Below are 21530 nucleotides of genomic sequence, written 5' to 3' on the forward strand. Positions count from 1 at the left end.
TTAATGTCTCTGTGGGAGGATCTTGCCTATAATAACATAAAAATATCAAAGACTTTCAGTAGATGTTGCTGAAAAAATAGCTTTCTTTAAATCAGGAGCTACTTTCAGAAGCAGTTCAATTGGAGCTTGAATGAAAAGGTTAAGGTTTTTGAATTTATGATTGCCTACTTAACTTTTGCTGAGGTAAAATTCTCTGTAGCAGTCAACATGGATTTGCCTCAAGTTGTTACAATTCAGAAAGGACTTTCAAGTTTGGCAATAGCCCATAGATTTGGCAGTGCTGCCTAATTCCCGATGTATTTGCTGGTGACTGTTGCAAAGAACTTTAGCACAGAATGAAACATAAATAGGTTCTGCTTGAGCTTCTCTAACCTACTCTTGTTTTGTAAAGTTTGGAAATATGGAGTATATTATAAGATCCTAAACAAACAAACAAAAAATGCTTTAACCTCATTAGGTCTCCTGATAGTGCTGATAACCTCCAGAGCATCTGAAAAACAAAGGCAAGTGGTACCTCTTCTGTACTTTATTGAGAAGTCAATTAGGTATTTTCCCCTAGTGTTTTCCTTTTGTTCAGGATACACATGATGTGGCAACCTTGTCAGAGTGCACAGGGTGTGGTAGCCCATTACTCACAAGAAGATAGTTTAAATCTCTGACTATACCCTCACCCCCTCCCGCCCCACTGGTTCAGATCTCACCCTGTTCTGTTAACCTGAAGCACTTTGAAGAAGCTGAGACACAAAGCAAAGATGCTAAAGATGCCAAGAAAAAAAAAGGAGAAAAAGAACAAAAAAAGGGGGGGGAGGTGTTGAGGGAAGTGCAGGGTAAATGTTCCAAATGAAAAGATATTGAAAAGCAGAGGTGGAAAGGGCAGAAAACATGAGTGGCAATATGTGTTTGCTAGAATACAGTTCTAGCATAAGGAAGGCAGCTTGTCAGAATATGGGCTGTTCCTCCCCCTTCCTAATCATAGCTTTTACTCACAGACAAAACTCCCTCCCTCTCTCATTCACTCACTCACTTTAGGCCAATCGGTCCTCTTCTCTTTTTTTCTCTCTCTCTCTATTTCTCAGTGTGTGTTTCTCCCACTCTGAGACAGAGTCAGAACTCTTCTCACTGACAGTCACAGACATCTATAGCACTTACTGGATTGAGAGAGGGACCCTCCAAACAAAACTTCACAGAAAACTTTTTGTTCCTCCAGAGAGTTTGCTGAAGAGGAAGAAAAGAAGAAAGGACAACAGAACAAAACAAACTGTGAAGTGGTGTTGGGAGAAGAAAAGCAGTGCCTTTAAAGAAGGGAATCACAACAACTTTTGCTGCCAGGATGCCTTTGCTTCTGAAGAGAGGATTTTTCTTGATGCTTTGCTGGATTATAGTGAGGAGCTCCCCTACCCCAGGATCTGAGGGACACAGTTCAGTCACCGATTGCCCATCCTGTGCCCTTGCCACGCTCTCAAAGGATGTCCCCAGCTCCCAGCCTGAGATGGTGGAAGCAGTCAAGAAGCACATATTGAACATGTTGCACTTGCGGGACAGACCGAACATCACTCAGCCAGTGCCCAAGGCTGCCCTTTTAAATGCTATCAAGAAACTCCATGTGGGAAAAGTGAGGGAGGATGGCTATGTGGAAATAGAGGATGACATTGGAAGAAGAACAGAAATGAATGAACTTGTGGAGCAAACTTCAGAGATCATAACGTTCGCAGAATCAGGTGGGTGCTGCTTGTGAGTGGGTGGGGGAGATTCGCTTGGACTAGTTTTCTGTCAGAATTGCAATTAATCTTCCTTTTCTTTGCAGCTATAATTGTCTCTGTAGAGTTACAGCTTTGGTAAAAAGAGTGGGAGAAAGCTTGAAAGGATCTGAGTCTCTAGAATTTACTTTTGGCTATAGATGAGCTGCTTTGCTTGTACTTTAATAGCTTAGCCAGCCAACAAGTGGAGAGCAGCTATACACAAATCTGGGGCTGAAACACTGAGAAAGTGGGTTCTTCCTATTGCATTTGTGAAGAGAACAGATTAAGAGAGAGGGATGATTAGGAAAATGAGAGCTAGAGAGAGAAAAAGATGAAAGACACAGAGCTCTGTAAAATACTCTGGGCAAAGGAAAATAGCTAATTTTTTAACCAACCCGCTTAAAATCAGACAAGTTGAGAATGTAACATTTCTAAATAATTGTTATTCAATTCACAGCAAATATTTAGGGCAGTAAAAGTGTTAAAACTGCTGTCACAAGACCTCAGTAGTAACTGGGACAAATAGTTGCAGGCAGTCCAAATTGTAATGCTGACTTCTGCATGCTGGAAAAAGGAATGAAAAGGAGAGAAGAGAAATATGGTGTTCTCAAGATCTCCTTGCCAAAAACGCAACCTTGATTTTTTTTTTTGTTGGCTAGTCAAATATTCTTTTAAAAAATTAAGCCTGAAAACACTATCATATACATTCTCATTCAGTAATAACTCTTCATAACTAACTCCTAAACTATTTAGTTTGTCATTAAATAATAATGGTAGGTGTACGATGTTTAATATTATGGCCAGGTATTCATGTGTATGTGTGTACGCTTATGTGACCTTGTGTACAAAGAGAGACATTTAGATTTGCCTGCCTGTATCAATCGGTATATAATCTATACAGATTCAAACCTGCTACTGAAAACTTTCTTGAAATTAATTACGTTGCCTAGTTAGGCTCCCCCACCCCCCGTTGCCAAGACAGCTTGCAAAGAATGTCATTGTTTTGCTCAGTACAGCATATGGTAGGCAAAGTATGCACAGGCACACTGAGCATTTTTGTTTAAAAGTTTGCTACAGCAATATAAACAATTAAGGCAACTCTCAGAGTTTCCAGTCCTGAAAACCTGTTGACTCAGATGTTCTGTTTGCAGGAAAAGGCATGCAGAGAAATGTGTATGCATTAAGAGCAGACATTCCTGCTCTTAACTTCATGGGTTTGTAATGTACATGCCCTGATGGTGGGCAGTGTCCTGTGTCCACTCTGTCAAGCCATTTGTTACCTGGGAAGGGAGCAAATGCAAAAAAGGAAAACCTAAAAATCTCATTCTGCCCATTCCAAAGGATGGTTGGAATATCTCAGGACCAGGGGTCATCAATAGTTCTTGTGGTTCTTCTCATTTAAGGTGTGAAGTTTCAAAAGCAAATAAATTGCTAGACCATCTGACAGGCAAGAGTTACATCCAGTTTACTACACCACTGTCTCTAAATTGCAGAGAAAGGCACGTGGAACTAACTGTGGTTTCTAGACACTGTATGAGTACCAGCAGTTTGTAGTTCTTCTGCTTGAAGCAGGCTCCAAAGGTAACTGTGACATGCTTAAATGGTGACACTGTTCAATTGGCTTAGAGAATCACGTGATTAATATTAGCTGTGCCATTGCCCAGAAAGTGGCCAATAGTCCAGCTACTCATTTTTTTTCTAGTTTTGAACTGAAATATTCAGCCACCTCAGGTTTTTCCTATGGCAACTTTGGTTTGATCACAAACATATCAATTGCACATCCTTCCTGCTATCAGTAGAGCATTCTGCTTAGAGGTCTTAGAGCTTAGACATCAAAGGGCCAGGAGCTCTGGGTTATGATTGCTTCCTGTATTACTCCTTTGGATGTTTTTTTCTATAACATATTATAATTCTGTAAGCCTAAATATTTAGTCTTTTTCTTCATCACCATTCTCTGTCCTTATATTGTTTCTGGTTATATTAATCCTCTTATATATTTTGCTTGATTGAAATGAATGTCAGATTCTGAAATAGGACTGGCATCTTTTCAGAATTTCTGGTAAAGTGGCAGAAAAATTAAGCACTTTCCCTAAGGTTGAGGAGGAACTCTGTAGATGGACAGAGATACACAAAGGTTCGTGAGTGGTCCTAACCAACTCTGAGTGATGTTCTAACCTTATTTGTCTAAAAGCATCATAATGAGGGTCTCCCCCACACCTGCCCCCATTTCTCGGGTGGAATGAAGTCCACACTGCTGTTTCTCAAAGCAGCCATCATCTAAAAAGGAGGCAGCAGAGAATCGATGAATACGAATGGAAACATTATCTTCAGTTTAGTAGAGTGGATATTATTGAAAATAGAAGCAGTTTCTGTCCCCATCCACTCCCTGCCAGAAGAGGGACTTCATCTAACAAAATTGCCTTATTGCTTCCAGGAATTATGCAGCTATTATACTCTCCAAAATTAGAAGAACGTAGCTCTGATAAATGGCAAGCATCTGTGAGCTGATCTCCATTCTCTGTTTGGACTTAGAAGGATTAAAAGGTTGGGGAGAGGGGGAGTCCAAATTGCAGTGGTCTAGAAGATGTAGGGAGTTGATGTTGGGAACAAAGGGCCTGGAGGCTAATATACTGAATTCATCCTGAAACACAGGTGTTCTCAGGCCCAGGAGATCAGGCAAATTCTTGGCAGGTGCTATTAAATTCCAGGCAGACCTTTGTGAAACCAGCATATTTAAATGTGGATAAGTGATTTGTAGGTTTGGGAAAACAGGATTCTAACAGGCCATTACAAGAACAACATTGATAATAGTACAATTATCAACATTCTTTCTAACTTTTTTCTTAGCAAGGGGGAAGAATGTATTTAGATCAATTTTCAGGGAGCACATCTGCCAAAATTATTGTAGTTAAGTGGCCTTTGGGGAGGAACAATGGAATACTACTTGTCAAGAGAAGAAATAATTAATTATTGTTACAACAAGTAATGATAAATTAATTGTCCTGGCCAGTATTCCTTTAATATCTTGAGAGCTTTATTAGCCCAATGGGTACAGTCCAGAGGACATTTACATTTGCCAGTGGACTGCTAAAGGATGCTGAACTGCCTCCTTTCCACATTGCTGAGTCTGTAATAAGCTACTGGCAACTCAGTGAGCAATAATAAAGAGTTTGTATATTGTGATGAACAGAAATTATTAAAGAGGCGATAGTAGTGACATTCCAAGGATTATGACCAGTGGTTAGTTGGGACTGGGTGGAAACTGTGATCCATGCTTTTATCAGTTACAGCTTGAATCTAAACAGGTTTGCTCAGAACCTGGTTTTGGGGAATGTAAGAGCCAAGTAACTGAGTACACTCCGTTTCTGGAACATTTGCAAGCAAAAAGAAAAGAATAAAATGAACACAATAGTGAAGGTGATACATATTTTAAAATAAATTCATAACAAAGTACTGATCCCAGAGGAGAGGAGGAACAATAAATGACAGAGTGACAATTCCATTCATTTTTTAAAAATTGTATGTTCTTGTTTCTAGGGGTTTACCTTTCTGTACTGAACATAAAAGCAAGTTGCCACAAGAGGGCATACTCCAAAGGCTTTTCCCCCTCTCTATCACACGAGTGAACCTTGCAACAAGTTTCTTTTTACCCAATTGGCTCTGAAGCTCAAAGATTGCAGTGCTTATCTGTTGCTCCTTTATCAATTTTATCATCCTCTTCTCTGCCTAACTGACAGAAACTAATTGGACTGATGAACTGCAGGAAGAATATACTATAGAAAAAACAAGACACAGAGAAGTAGATATGCAGGAAGGGAAAACAAAGTGGCTAGGTCAGACACAGAGGCTGAGTGATTTAGATGCCTATTAAGGTCAAAGTGGTGATTCTCCCAACTTCCATCCAAGGAACAGAATTGTGTGCATAGTTTATAAAGTGGCCTGATCCTCCTCCTTGTCCTAATCCAAAAGCCACCATTGCATTCAGTCTTTTGAAAAAGAAGTAGTATTTATTCCAGTTTGGTTTTGCATTTATTCCAGCCTGGTTTTCATAAATCTACTTTGTTGAAACATGGTTTGGGGAACTTGCCTGTTACCATCTCACTACACCATTCTCTAATATCTCGTCTAGGTTTTATCTCAATCTCAGACTTTGAAATAAATGTATCTACTTTTCCTTTGAAAGTACAGATACATAAAGGGGCAGCTGCAGCACTGAAAAATACCCAGACAACTGCAAATACACATGGACACGGTTGTGTATGTTTATGTATCCAATTCACAGGAAAGCCAGTTTAATCTTATTGCCTAAACAGATATATACAGAGGTGTGTATACATCATTATTCACATACATATAGCCTTATATCCAACCACGCATGTGTTCATTCATTTATTTCGAGCCTTAATTTTTCTCATGAATGGTCTGTGGGCCCCTGCCATGCAGCTGTCTCTCTTCCATTCTCTGACACTGTGATGGTCATTTCATTTTTCCATTGCCTCCAGTGGCAGCTACTGCTTGTTCTTGACTATGAAGAACTTACGATCTGTTGTTGACAGAAAGGCCAAAAAGTGACAACAGCAAAAAATCCAAATACTTTGACATCAGGGGCCCACATCTTCCATGGAGGGAGGAAGGCAGTTCAAACTGTGGCCCACAGGCCTCAATTACCTTATCTGCCTCATTCAGAGGCAAGTAGCTGCAACAACACTGGACTTAGTTTTAACTCACCTCTCTGCATGCCCATATTTGTGCTACCATTAAGAAACAAATGGAAATGTTGGAAAAGGCAAAGAGTGACTCGGGTTCAAGCCTCACCTTTCATACTTGAGGCTACAAGATGCACTAACAGATTCAAATTAGGGTAGTTTTAGGTCTCTGGTCAGTATAACTGCACTATGTCCTAAGCTGCTAATTAATGTGAAGGGACTGTCCAATGAAAGAGATGCCTTACAATCGAAGCAATAATGTGTTACCGCTTCTAAAATTGTTTTGGAGAGGATGGGAAAGTTCTCTCAGAATTGCATGACAAACTCTCCAGAGAGGAAATAATCTCTCTGGGGAGAGAGCAAGCAGAGGCCCATTTGAATCAACTGAACTTACAGGGGAATTGACCCACCAAATTCACACTGATTCAATGGGCCTAACGTTCAGATAATACCAAGAACAAAGCAGAAGTCTTCAACAGAGCCTCCTCAACAGAAAATGTTCTTGGCCTTCTTACATAATTCCAATTATCTATCTCTCTGCACAGTTCTTGGAATGACATGCAAACATATGTGGATGCACAAGCATGCTCATGCTTCCTCAGCGTCATGCAGAGCATACATTTAATTCTGATTAGGAGGACTTAAAATGGAAATGATGCTGTACACATATCTAAATGGTAGATCTGAAAATCTAAGTTCACACTTACCCAGTGCTATGACGAAAACACAGATTCCCTGGTAACAAGTTAATATTTAGTCACCACTGACTCATTGAAATTAGTAGCTACTCACTGAAATCCTAAAGATGTTTACTGGGAACAGTCTTCAGAGCACAGTAGAACTGGCTTCTCATGTACAAATGTAGAGGACTGCACTGTCACACTCATGAACTGCAATCAGCAGGGATCCAGAGATCCCATGAGCAGATTCTACTAATGAAAAAAATTCCTTTGCACAGAAGGAGGCAGAAAATAATTGCAAATTCCCACTTTCTCAAAATCTCATTTGGAGACTTTGAGATTCATTGGGTATGGTATGGGAAGTAGCACAGGGGGCTGTGGTGGGGGAGGAGTGGGTAAAAATCACTCTGTCACTGTCCCTTATGCATATGGAGAAAATATTTCCATAAGTGGATAGGCGACCATTAATCCTAGCCAAGGAGATTTAAATAGGAAAGAAATTGTCTCGATGTATTTTTAAAAAATATCTTACTTGTACAGAAAGCAGATATGAGAATTGTTACTTTTTGAATTATAGTTCCAAAAATGCCACCACTAGTGTGGCCAAAAAAACAGCACTTCCTGCTGCTGGGAAGAAGTGGCCTGGAAATGAATAGTTATCAGGTATAAACTATAGAAGATTATTCTCTCTAAGGTAATCATGTCCTGTTTCCAGTTACGAAATCCTTTCAGCTTCTTTGCTGAGTATTCCTTTAAAAAGAGCTTCACTACAACTAAACTTTTTGGGTTTGTTTCTTCTTCACAAAAGAGGAAAGAAACGGGTGGAACTTCTAGGGTGGAATTTGATACCGCCTTACCTAGCACTAAGTCCCACTGAACTTTGTGGGAATGATTGATTGATTGATTGATTGATTGATTACATTTACTGTAGATCCTTTCTGCTAGAAAATAGTTCCCAAAGTAGCTTTCAGTCTTCATAAAAGAATAAGAGCAGGTAAAATTAAATATAACTTTAAAAATAATTAAATCAAGTAAAACTGATTCTGCTGTAAAAACCTTAACAATTCTGAGTCTATATGTGTAGGATTGTATTGTTTGCATATTTTGGCAGTTCATTTAGTAAGGATGTGGAAAAAACTTGATAAATTCCTCTTTCTTGTTGAATCAGGCTATCTTGATATGACAAGATATCTGGATGAAGACGTTTTAACTCCGTAAGATTTCTTGCCTCTTAAGAGAGAGAGAGACAAGATACCTCACACAACTTCAGAATTCCTCTTTGAAGTGTCTTACTCTTTAAGAGAATGACTAAATAGCTTAGTGGTTTAGGTATCCGGCTACAGAGCCAGAGGTTGGGAGTTCAATTCCCTACTGTGCCTCCCAAGAAAACAGCCAGCCTATGCAGTCATGGGCAATATGCACAACCTTCAGAAGAAGGGAATGATAAGCTACTTATCCTCTACCTAGAAAACCCTGGAAGGGGTTGCCATAAGTCAGAATCGACTGGATGGCATTCAGTTATTATTATTGTTGTAAGAGAGAGTTGGAGGAAAAGTGCTTTTTTAAAAAACAAAACAAAACACTGTCACTGTGTCTGGAAGGTGTGCATAATGTCTTTATATAAAAACATTGGAGAAACATATCACAAACAATGTATTCGCGAAAGCTTTCACAGCCGGGATCTAATGGTTGTGGTGGGTTTTTCGGGCTCTTTGGCCATGTTCTGAAGGTTGTTCTTCCTAATGTTTCACCAGTCTCTGTGGCCAGCATCCTCTGAAGATGCCGGCCACAGAGACTGGCGAAACGTTAGGAAGAACAACCTTCAGAACATGGCCAAAGAGCCCGAAAAACCCACCACAACCATACCACAAACACACACATGCCCAAACACAGAGGATACATGAAATGACTGTTTTTTTGTTTGAAAATGTGCAGCCTCCCCCAACCCTCCAAATGTTCCTGATACTTAAATGTCCCTGCAGCAGCATTGAAGCCATCACAGATTTGCACAACTGTTCCATTTGAGTAAAGGATTGTTCCTGCAAATATGAACACTGTTCCTGAGAGTGTTGGGAAATATTCTATCCTCCTGAAAAGTGAGGATTTCAAAGTTATTTTATTATGTTTATTTGTTTATTGGCAGGATCTCATTCTCACAATAAATGAGAATTTTCCTCTCTGCTGCCTAGCTGGGTGAAAGAGCTCTTAAGTCATACCAAATACTTTTCCATAGGACAAGATGGGGTGTGGGGAGGTCACAGAGGTTTTGTTCCCCATCTTCTTTTTTGAGAGTAGAACTCCTAGGGTAGAGATGAGAACCAAATATAAGAACCACAGAATCTATTTCATCTCAGGTTTTTATGTCTTCTGACAATGGCAGCTGAGAAAGTCTGGGAGTGATCGTTCAAAAAAACTGGTTTTCTAAGTTTGATCTGCTTTTCCATTGTGTGCTGCTGCTGAAGAATTTAAGTAGGCCCTGGAAGAGGGAGGATATCTTACTACTAATAGCTGGAGGCCTGGAGCTTGTGGGTCTGCGATGTCTCCTACAAACCTGTATAAAGCTTAGGTACGTAGGTTGAGGAATGGAACCTGGCTTTCAGTTACTGTGAGTGGACCTTATGAAGCTCAGTGTATGAAGCTACAACTGTCAGCACTAGTGGGGAGCATAAAGCCCAGTCTTCAAAGATGATAGGCGTATTAGGGAACTAACCAGGTTTCTTCTCACAGCTACTGTATAGCAATTGTGAGGGATTTAAAACAAGCAGGGATTTTAATGTGTTTTCCCAGTTTGCTGCTGACTTTTAATGGTGTCATTCTGGGGGCTTACTAAAACAGCCTTCGGTGTTTCTCATCATTACCATAAGTGGCAAATGGCAGTCATTTACTTATTTAGGAAACTGTGAATAGACACACAAATTATGACTACTGGAGTAGAAGAAGGCCTAATAATTAAGGGACCACTTTCAAATGACAATTTCTTTCTCAAGTGAAAGCCCCTCCCCCAACTTTAGAGCCAAAATTTGATTGCCTTGTTTATAACCAAAGGTTAGCAATGGAGCAGGGAATGCAGCTTTTGGTGTGTACTGGACATAGTCATTAACCCTCAGATCCACCCTGGCCTTAAGGACATGCTTCAATTAAGAATGTCAACATGGTAGAAGTAAAACCCACTCCTTTAACACCAGTATGTGTGAGAGAAAAACTGCAAAAAGACATAGACACCCTGTCCTCTGGAAAACCGTGCAAAGAGTCTGCAACGAACATTTAGTTTATGGGATAGATAGCATGCTACAATCAAAACAGAACATCTGGAAAATGTTCTGTACGGCTACTTCTCAACAGTTACACTTCTGTTGTAAGAATCTATGTATTAATCACAGTTTTTTATTGTTTCTTGGGGAAGGAGTTGAGGCACTAAGAAAAGTGTGCTTTTGAATGCAGTTGGACTATTTACATAGCACATATAACATGCCTAAACATATCCAAAAAGAAAGCTACTGTAAAATGAACAGCTTGCCTTATTGGGGGGGGGATCATTTACACAGAGCACAAAATTAAACAAGAGTGAATAAATGTAACATTTTAGTAGCAGGATTTAGAATGAATGGTTTCTCCCTTAATGTATTTAATATACACATAAAAAGTGTCATTTGAAATGCCAACGTCCACTCTAATTGAACTTATCCATGGGTTCAAGGGGATGGACCTTAACTGTGAAGCATTAACTTGTGTTCTGTAAGTGATCCTCTGTAACTGAAAGATTTCTAAAGCTCAGTTTATTCCTGTAAGAATCATTTTAACTTTCACTTTCAATTTGTAGCCACAGCCTCAGATTTTTCTGCTAATGAGTAGTCTGGATTTTAAATTAGTGTCAATATTCATGCTCTTGACTTAGCCTGTCATAGATCTCCCCTCCCATCATGTTGAAAAACAAAGTTCCAGAATTTTGTAGACTCAGACCACATCAGAGACTCCCATCATCCACTACAAAAATGGTACTCCCTACCATATTCTAAGAGCCACTCACACGGAAAATTTAAACATACTTCCCAGTGGTAGCAATATTTATGTTATTTTTGTCTTCATTTACAGCCAAAAATGGTTGCCAGTGTTTCTTGTAAGTAGTTAGTTGTGATACATATGCTTGACAAAAGTGTATGCACTATATTATGTTTGGTAAGATAATACTCTTCATAAGAGAGAAGCAGATGTTCATACTGCGCTTTGTACAAATTTGAGATATTTGTTTTCATTATAAAGCTGCTGTTAAAATTTCATTCACTCAGGTCAAAATTGTACATACTTCTGTTCTTAACATTCATCCTCATTCTGCAGATTGGGTAATGAAATAACAATTGGTATTTGTTTTAATGGTAATATTTCATTAATTGTCATTTTAAAATAATTTGCAATTGTATTTTACAAGTCTTGTTAGAGATCCATATTACAGAAATTCTCCTCTCATCATCGTTATTACCATCATCTACTTCCTCTACAAATTTATCAATTTAAGCCAAAGAACATTCCTATAGTAAATATCAATCTTTTATCCAGAGATATTGTCCTCTCCATTGCATCATTCATGGCATAAATATCCAGTCTTGTGGATGGCAGTTATACAAAATCCCACCCCTTTCTCTGATGGGAAAGAACACACAAACTGGGTATCTACATGAATCAGTCCACAATATGTGGTGCGATGTGGGAGAAATGCACCAAAGACAATGTGCCAGGATACTATCTGGACTAGAATTTATCCTCCTCATTGCACACCAGGGCTCAATATGGTGCTTTAAATTAGTATCAGCAATACCTTCGATTCTCATCAAAAACTTTGGGAAGAAGATGGGAGCCAACAGTGATACCAGTGGAAGGTTGTATTTTATTGTAGTGGGCATCTGACAGGCCAAATGAAAGTGAGTTACATCAAATCTTCCAAATAGCATTTTGCTACAGTCCCTCTAATGATGATAGTCTTACCGTAGTTTATGAAGATGCTGTCAAAGAGAAAGGTTTGGAGACTTCTCATTGATTAGAACCAGTTTCTTATCCTATTTTGTAATTTCTTTCTTAAATTCATATATCTTTAAACCATCCACACTGAAAACCTCTTTACATGCACTGAAATAGTAGCAGCTCTCAACCTTTTGTTATTTTGCATCCCACAAACAATTCATCCTGACAATGTTTTTCAGAGAAACATATTTATAGGCTTACAGACGGATTGTCACTATATTTATTACTGTCGAAGATTGGTGAACTGTGATAAAATGAGGTTAAAGGAAATGCTGAATGTCCAAAGTTACTTACCGTATTTTTCGCTCCATAAGACGCACCTTTCCATAAGACGCACCGATTTTTTAGGAGAAGAAAACAGGAAAATATAATCTGTTTTCTTCGCTCCATAAGATGCACAGACTTTCCACCCCCCTGTTTTGTGGGAAAAAAGTGAGTCTTATGGTGCAAAAAATACAGTACTTACTAGCATATCTAAAAAATCAGGAAAAGGCCACATGGTCATGAAAACAATACAAATGCAGGAACAGTTGATACCTTTAATCGACTATTAAGAATCCCCAGGAGCATGGCCTGCCTTTAACAGAGCCATAGCAGGTAGGGTTGGTAGAACATGATTCACCAACTTATAGGAAGATATGGTTATTGATAGAGAGTGAATGCTTAGGAATGTTTATGGAAAATCTAGAACAACAGCTACATTTCACAGTCGGTGTACAGATGGTGGTCTTTCCTCTTGGGTACAGTGGAGAGCACAGTTGTGGAACTGATGACATTGGGAACATGTCAAAAATATGTGATTGTCAAAAAGAAAAAAGCAAGTTAATACTGTAAAGGGAAGGACTATACTGAGTGCAGTCATTCAGAGTTGCCAGCCAAATGCATTGGCACTTTCCTGGGTGGGGATGTTCCATAACCAAAATGTGATAAGATAGTCATACAAATACAAGCTGAGTCATTTCTTTGCAACAATTTTTTTTGCCTCTAGCAGAATGCTGGGTGAAAGTATAGTAAGCTGAGGCCCATTTAAGCAAGACACGTGATATACAAGTCTTCCCCCTGCTGCCACATTTGTGCAATGTTCTGCATGTGTGAAACATTCTTATAATTTATGACAAAACCAACATTTGCATGCAAAGAAGCTATGGCCAAGAAGAAAGTCTGGATCACAAACCCTTTCAACAAGACAAGGGTTGCGGAATCTCACTAAAGTAATTTTTCCATGCTTTAAGTGCTCCATTTTAATTGACCCTATTATTTATACCCAAAGTCAGCAACAGCAGCAGAGAAATTTCAGCAAAGGATCAAACCGATCATTTTAATAGGCATTGTTTCTGCCATAGCGTGCCTCTGTATGTTTGTTTTAATTTGAGAAATGTATGTGCACTGTCATTGCTAACTGTTTTTCCCCATACCTCTATTTTTCACACAATAGGTCCTGCCAAGAAAATGCTGCATTTTGAGATTTCCAAGGAAGGCAGTGAGCTCTCAGTCGTGGCCCAGGCTGATGTGTGGCTCTTCCTGAAAGTCTCTAAAGCCAATAGGACCAGGACTAAGGTGACCATCCGGCTGTATCAGCAACAGAAACTGCTGAAACGAAACTCCCAAGGAACGGAAGAGGATGGCAATATGAAGGGAGAGAAAGGTGAAATTCTCATTTCTGAAAAGGCAGTCGACACTCGTAAAAGTACCTGGCACATTTTCCCGGTCTCCAGCAGTGTTCAGCGCCTCCTTGATCAGGGAAAGAATTCACTGGATGTGCGGATTGCTTGTGACCAATGTCAAGAAACTGGAGCCAGTCTGGTGCTCCTGGGTAAGAGGAAAAAAAAGGAAGAAGATGTGGAAGGAAAGGAAAAGGAAGGCAATGAAAGTGTAGGAGAAGAAGAGAAAGAACAATCACACAGGCCTTTCCTGATGATGCTTGCCAGACATTCAGAAGATCGCCAGCACAGACGACGCAGACGGGGTCTTGAGTGTGATGGCAAAGTCAACATCTGCTGCAAGAAGAACTTCTTTGTTAGCTTCAAAGACATTGGCTGGAATGATTGGATCATTGCCCCAACAGGTTACCATGCCAACTACTGTGAAGGAGACTGCCCCAGCCATATTGCCGGCACATCTGGCTCAACCCTCTCTTTCCACTCCACCGTTATCAACCACTACCGCATGAGGGGCCACAGTCCTTTCTCCAACCTCAAGTCATGTTGTGTACCCACCAAGCTGCGGCCCATGTCTATGCTCTATTATGATGATGGGCAGAATATAATCAAAAAAGACATCCAGAACATGATAGTGGAGGAATGTGGATGTTCATAGGTGTGTGTGTGTGTGCATGATGCACACCTGTACTTCTTAGGGACTGCCTTTCTACCAATTTCAAGAAGACAATTTAAAATATAATGTAACAGGAAAGACCAAGTTGGCTCCTCCTTTTTGAGCAAAACAATCACACATCTAAATTCAGTGCATCCAATGTTCAAATCTGAGGTAAAGAAAGGAAAGAAGAAAGGTGATCACCAGGGCTTGGATGAGAAACATTCAAATAGTGTGGGCAAGGGCATATCCTATATGCTCCCTATTTTTATTACATAGTATTTTCACACTTGTCAGTCACAAAGGGAGGTATGTCTTCCTTCCTTATATTACCTATGCATTCAAGCCCTGATAGTGGCTCACCTAAGATGCAGCAATTTGGATGCTAAATCCATAATGGTATTAAAATTCCTAGAATAGCCATGTGTATGAACACTACATTCACTGGCACTTTTAATCCTGTCAGTTTACCATGGACGCAGTGTGTTTGTGTGTGTGTGTGTGTGTGTGTGTGTGCACATATATATGTGTGCAGGTTTCTTATGGTGTATCACACAGAGAGCACACGTGTGTGTGTGCGTGTGTGTGTGTGTGTGTGCATGTGTGCGGTTGTATATATATATATATATACATGTATGTATATGTATGTATATGTATATATATATATTGGTAAAAGGGACAATAATGCGCAGGTGTACTCACCTTTCTCTTCTGCACTATTTTTGCAAAAAAATTAAAAATTATAAAGAAAGAAAGAAACTACAAAGTTACATTTCATAAAGGTGCTTATGACATTAGAACTATGCAACCAAGTTGGTTTGAAACTGTTTACCTGAGAGAGAGAGGAAAAAAAATACCCAGATTTTAAAAAAATGAAAGTAACATGCTTAATATTGTTTTCTTCAGTGAGAGATACTTGAAAGGAACATGTTTGTCCAGCTACTGGAGCCAAACATTTCTATATTTTGTTTTTTAAAAAAAGAGAAAAAAAGTTTTTTTAAAAAATGTTTACTATTTGCACTACAAAAATGTTCAATCTGTTTAATCCTTATTTAACAAGTATTTTGGGGGGTGGGGTGGGGGAAGGGAACGTTGTTGGGGTGGGAGTTGAGAGCTGCACTTATTGTGAGCTATACAAGAACTGCTACAGCACACAAAAATAGTTATTTTTATTATAATAATAATTATTTTATACCTTTAAAAGAATAGATGTATACACCAAAGACACTTGTGTGAGCCTCTAAAACAGTCTGTTTTAGCTCATGTGTTCATAGGTTAGGATCTGGCTTCAGGGTCATCACCGTGACAGGTTGCATTTAGGATGCTGTGGACAGTGATTAGAGGAATCAGTTTAGTGTCCTGAACACAAAAGTGAAAATCCAAATTTGGCTGTGCATTTCAAACATCCCTAAACTATCCAGAGCATTTTGACCTGGGATTCGTTGAGTTGTGAATCCTTCAGAGGTACAGCAGCTGCACACTGATAGATAACAACTTCCTCTAAGGGGGGGGGAGTTATATTTGTATATGTGTGTATATATACAGTTTAAGCACTTCAGGCTACACTTTTAATGTTCTTAAGAAACAATGAATGTTGTGTGCTAAGCACAGTATGTTAAATGTTTTCCTTTTCCAAGTAGAGGAAACCTATTTAAATTGATACCACTCTATATGGAAGGAATGCACTCTCCAGCGTAAATCCTGCTTTGTACCCTTCTCAGACCTGCTTTCCAGCCTCATCACAGCAATATCCCATGACTATTGGATAGTTTAAATGTATACATGTTGTTGATAATATCAGCTGAATAGTTGGTGGGCCCATGAACACTGGTGATTGCACACATTATCTTCATCTGAAATGAAGTATGGAGGATGTGCACAAAGTGACAGCAAGAGCAGGAGATCTTGCACGTTACATGACTGGCAGGCATAGTTTCCAAGCAACTTTGCAGAATGTGCAGAAATGGAAAATGTCAGTTAGGTGATTTGTACATTGGCTTGTCAATGTACGTATTCCCCAAATGCAGATTATGACATCACCAGAGTAATGTACAAGCTTTAAATGGCAGCTATGAATATTAATTGGGAAATATATAAAACATCTCTGATTAATCTACATTCACTTCTACCCATTACTGATTGCTTATGTTGTAGTTGAGTGAAAACTCCATGTTGTCCATGTATGCACATTCTCCATGTGATTGAGAATAACCACTGGTGTTTATTTATACACATTCACCAGTGAACTCACATGAACCCACACATGTAAAAACCTGGGGACTGCCCAGTTTGAAAGAACTCTTAAAAGTAGAAGCATTTGTCAGTGCTGTGAACATTCATGAGGGAATGAGAAACATTCTTGGTCACCCCTCTTGGTAGAATCCCAAGCCCAGTGATGTCAAGGGCACAATTCAGGTGGACCTTTGTTAGTTGAGATTTCACTTTCATTGCCAAATGCTGTAAAGCTTTTCTTCAGTACCTCCAATTACTATAATTGTAGCACTTTGGACAGTGTATAATAAAATCCATGTTGAAGGTACACAAGAAAAACTTTGCGGCAACCATCCAATATTTTATCAGAATTTTAAAGGAATGTGCCAAATAGATTTCAGGCTAGCAAAGCATTAATATTCCTCCTAACTGTGTTGGTGGTCAAAGAGATTGATGTTATAGCATTGTAAGATCCCACCTGCATTGTCAGGGATAGCATCTTAGCCCCTGGGGGACTAGAAGAGTTATAAAGCAGTATAGTCATAACCCCCTTGCTTCCACTTTTTTGGTCAGTCAGATTTTAGCTACCCTGATCCAAAGAAGACGACATAGTGCAAAAGCCTGCTAGGACTGGGGGAAAGAGTGGGTTAGATTCCCTCATTTCTCAGGTGGAAATTGCTGATAAAAATCTTTGTATATTGTGATGGGCATGGCTGTTCCTGAGCAGCTAAGACCGGGGAGAGAAATGTTACCCCTTTTGCCTCCTGTATCTCTATCAGCAATGTCAGCCTGGCTTTCTGAGCAGAGGAGCCTTGGATGTAATAGTAAGTTGTGCAGCTGGATGTGTTTCCCTCATTCAGGGTCCTAGTGTGGTAAATGTATGGGTCTCTGTGTAAGCACATGTATGTGCTTTTACATATCAGACAAGCTACAAAATAAAGGGAAAAATGAATAAAAAGTTTTCCATTGTTCTGTAACTGTCAAGAGTACTTGCTTATAGCTAACTTATTCAAAAGTATTTAGCCTGTATAGTTCCGCTCATGAGTTATATATTTATCTAGGCTTTTAAATATGTCACATTTCTTCACAGTTTTTTTTTAAAAAAAAACTCTGATCAAATTGCTGTTGTAGTTTGACGTGAAATTACATTGTATAATATATCCAAACTTTCAGATTAAATTACTTATAGACAGTTTTAAAACTTAAGGGTAGGCATTGGTGGCATTTATGCAGGGAATCTTCTGAAACTTCAGACTTGTTTGTTTATGCTTCCTTATCGTGACAGTACGTATTGGTCATTTTGGAAGGCTAAGAAATCTTGGAGGGGAAGTGGTTGAGCTGATGTATATGTAAAAATCAATAGGATAACTTCCACTGAGATGATCTGATTTTTATCTGGCCTATTGTTTGCATGCATAGTGTCCATGGTTCTCAGCAGTTCATGTCCTCCTCCCAGATTAGCGTTGAAGGGAGAAGATCAGCACAAATGTTCTTCATTAAGATACTCTTGAGGTAGAAGGAAATTCTGTGAAGCTCAAAAGTTTATAGAAAAGTGGAGCTTATTTTCAGGTAACTGGATATAGGATTGCAATATATAGATATAGAAAAAGATACATGAAGAAAAGCTCAGATGGGAAGTAGACCAGATGAGTAAAAGCATGGTGATCTTGGCCAGTACAGTGCAAACTGCAATAACCAGTGTGTTTTGTTTATGTTTGGGAAGCCCAAGTTCAAGCCCTATCCAGCTTGTTTGGACATATCACTATTGCTCAGCCCAACTTACCTCACAGAATAGTTGTGAGGTTAAAGAAAATAAGAATTGTAAATACTGTTACAGAAATAATTATGAGTAGCACCCTTAAGGCTGCATCCAGTGCTAACCAACCACTCCTTTACTAGTTATTCGCCTGCTTGTCACTGTCTCCTTGTCATGGACAACAGCATCGACAATTTCATGCTAGCAAAAATGTATTTATGTAAACTTTGTTAAAAGATAAATTTGGAAAAGTTTGGTTCTGCTTCAATTGAATGCAACAGCTCCATCCATGTTCCTGAAATATTAGCTTAATTTGGGAACCAGAGATACATGATTCTGTGCTCTTCAATCAGTTCAATCTGATCTATTTATTTAAAATTTTCCAATTTATGGGAGGAAAATGTTTGGATGTGGTGGATGATATTATGATAAACACATTGGCAAGAGTGGGACATGTACAAATTAACATGCAACTGTTTCTCATCCTTTTTGCAGTAGCATCCATACATATTTATACCCTGTTTCCATCTCTTGTTCCACATTTTTTGCAGCCAGTCATAGGCTTTTGATTTGTAGTTATTCAAAGCAGAGGGAGGTCAAAAAGTATACAAATAAATGTAATGTGAAATTGGTATGTTAATCAAAAATGACTGTATTTCCAGCACAAAAATAAAACACAGATAATTTGTTTTAATTAAATTAGTATGTCCTCAAAATAGAGCTTGAAATTGCTACCACATTTGATAAGTTTTTTAAAGCCAAATGGTTTTGGCAAGAACATATTTAACTTTTTTTTAAGGTGAGAATGAAAACAGAAAAAGAAGAATATTGTTTTTTCAAACTAACACTACTGTTCAGTATCTGTTGCTAACCTTGGTCAGGCCATCCAAAACATCACATCCTCATCTGCTGAGAAATTCTAGATACTTACCCTTTTAAGAGCATGTTGGTGTGGTAAATTTAACAGTGCCTTATGGGTCAGGATGAATTAATGTAATGTTGAGAAAGGTGTGGGGTGGACTTAATGCAGTATTAATTTTCAAAAACATGTTCCTCCTCTCATCTTGCTGGGCATTCTCCACTCTTTTTCAGTTTTGAAACCAATAGTGCAAACTCCAGGTTAGGCTAAATATGTCAAAATAGCTAACATATGCAAGTGGACAGAGCCAGTTAGCGCTAAAATGGAAAGGGAGTGAGAAAGCTACAAGATGCTCCTGATCTGTTAAGCACAATAAGAAAATCAGGTAACATTGTGTCTGTACCCTTTTTGTGCCCTGTGAACTGACAAGGAGGCATCTCCCCACCTCTAAAATGGAGAGGGGAGACAAACCTTTCCTTCATCCATGAGTATATATACCACACCAAAAGAAAATGCCTTGGATATACTTTTGTGTCCCAAAGTTTTCTGTTGCCTTAGATCTTTGGATAGTCCAGTCCAAATTGTTCTAAAGGATAGGCGGCCTAAACCTTTGAAATCCCAGTGCTGACATGATTTCAATTTCACAGTTATTCAGTGAGATCATTAAATATATTATAAAAATAAAAGGATTTAGAACCTTCCCGTATTTGCTAGTAATAGTTGCAAAATGTTTGCATAAAACAGATGTTTTGTCAACTAGGGATTTTTAACTACTTGTCTTTTGTAACTGTATTTTGGTATTTATCCTAGTGAAGGCCATTTAACAAAATGAAATCTTACAATCAATTTCTAACATAGATCATAAGCCAGATTCTGATACCCTGCACTTATACTGAACCTATAACATACATGTGCTATTTGCTATAAAAAGGTTCTTCATTTTACATGAACATCATGTTACCCTTCAAGCAATCTACATTTCTAGTATATCTCATTATTTATTTTTTTATTCAGTGACCTTTTTTGATCATGTGCAAGTTTAGTTTGTATTTAAACTCTTTCAAAGCAGACTGAAAATTGCATGTGTGTGTGTCTACGTGTGTGTCTCTGTGTGTATGTATATGTATGTATACACTTACCTTGACCCAACAAGAGCTATTTCTGTGTGGCTGTGTGGGAACTATTTTTTTCTGTGAGAATTGCCCCTCCAGATTTCATTCTGCATGTGCAAGATGCTGTGGTGGTGGTGGGGGAATTGCGTGAGCAAATTACATAGCCGGAGGTATGCATCTTAACAGTTTGGTGGCATTATCATCAATCATACCTGTGGACGGGCTGAATATAGGCATTTATTCTCTTTCCCTCATCCCGTGATCAGCTGAGTTAGAGCAGATAATGCTGATCTTCTCTTTGATGCCAAAGAGGAAGGTCTTATACATAGCAGGTGGCATGAATCCTAATACACAATTCTGCACGTAGGAGGCTCTTGTTCATGGAAATAATATACATATATAAATATATTTGTGTATGTCTCTGTGTGTATATGCACAAGTACATGCACACATCATTCATGCACGCCAAGGCGTTGTGACATTTTGTTGATTTTTTAAAAATGTTTTATTTTTATTTCTGGGTTACCTTTTTATTTGCATACTACATGCAGTGCTTTAACCAATGTTCATTCGGCTAATGTAATTAAAGTTGTTAATTTATATGAGTACATTTCAATTATGTCATTGTTTTCTTAATATTTATTGTTTAGAAGGACTGATAATTTTTTTTATTATTTACAATATGTTTTAAGAAGTAACAGTTTGATATGTTCTCCTTCTTGTTTGTGTTAGAAGTTATTTATTTTCATAGCATTCCGTGATATTTTATACCTGGAAGGCATGCAGTCTATACTTTGTACAGTTAGCAAGAAATTTTCATCAACTCCCAGTAGTTTCTTGAAATAAATAAAATACAAACATTTGGCAAATTTTTTTAAACTCGATCCTGTTTTTATTGGTTTGACAGGAGTAACTCCATGCACTAACCAGGCCAATAAGTTCTTGTTGCATTTGTATAAGAAAGAAGATCAAATCTCCTGGTCCAATTAGCTATAGTTTGGCACAGCTGTACCAGGGATTAATTAGCTTCATTGAGAGTCCATGTGTTTCAGTGGAAAAGGCGGAAAACATCTGAAAGTAAATCTGATACACCTTTCCCTATAATGTAAATGACAGTCATACCAGGTGTTTTTCCATT

At 38.6% G+C, this 21530-nt stretch overlaps 1 protein-coding gene and 1 long non-coding RNA gene across 2 annotated transcripts in view; one reads left to right on the forward strand and one right to left on the reverse strand.

Moving 5' to 3' along the window:
- LOC140708330 (uncharacterized) overlaps positions 1 to 1114 on the reverse strand; it is a 31930-nt gene extending 30816 nt beyond the window's left edge. The window contains exon 1 of the long non-coding RNA XR_012088433.2: positions 1025 to 1114. This is a non-coding gene — a long non-coding RNA (uncharacterized LOC140708330). The remainder of the gene's footprint in view (positions 1 to 1024) is intronic.
- INHBA (inhibin subunit beta A) lies at positions 608 to 21261 on the forward strand. Its single transcript, XM_020807766.3, has 2 exons — positions 608 to 1718; positions 13577 to 21261. Exons 1-2 carry the CDS (start codon positions 1331 to 1333, stop codon positions 14455 to 14457), a joined length of 1269 nt encoding a protein of 422 aa, XP_020663425.1. The 5' UTR covers positions 608 to 1330; the 3' UTR covers positions 14458 to 21261.
- Positions 21262 to 21530: the final 269 nt, after the last annotated feature.

This window comes from Pogona vitticeps, chromosome 6, assembly GCF_051106095.1.
Source record: "Pogona vitticeps strain Pit_001003342236 chromosome 6, PviZW2.1, whole genome shotgun sequence".
NCBI classification, from domain to species: domain Eukaryota; kingdom Metazoa; phylum Chordata; class Lepidosauria; order Squamata; family Agamidae; genus Pogona; species Pogona vitticeps.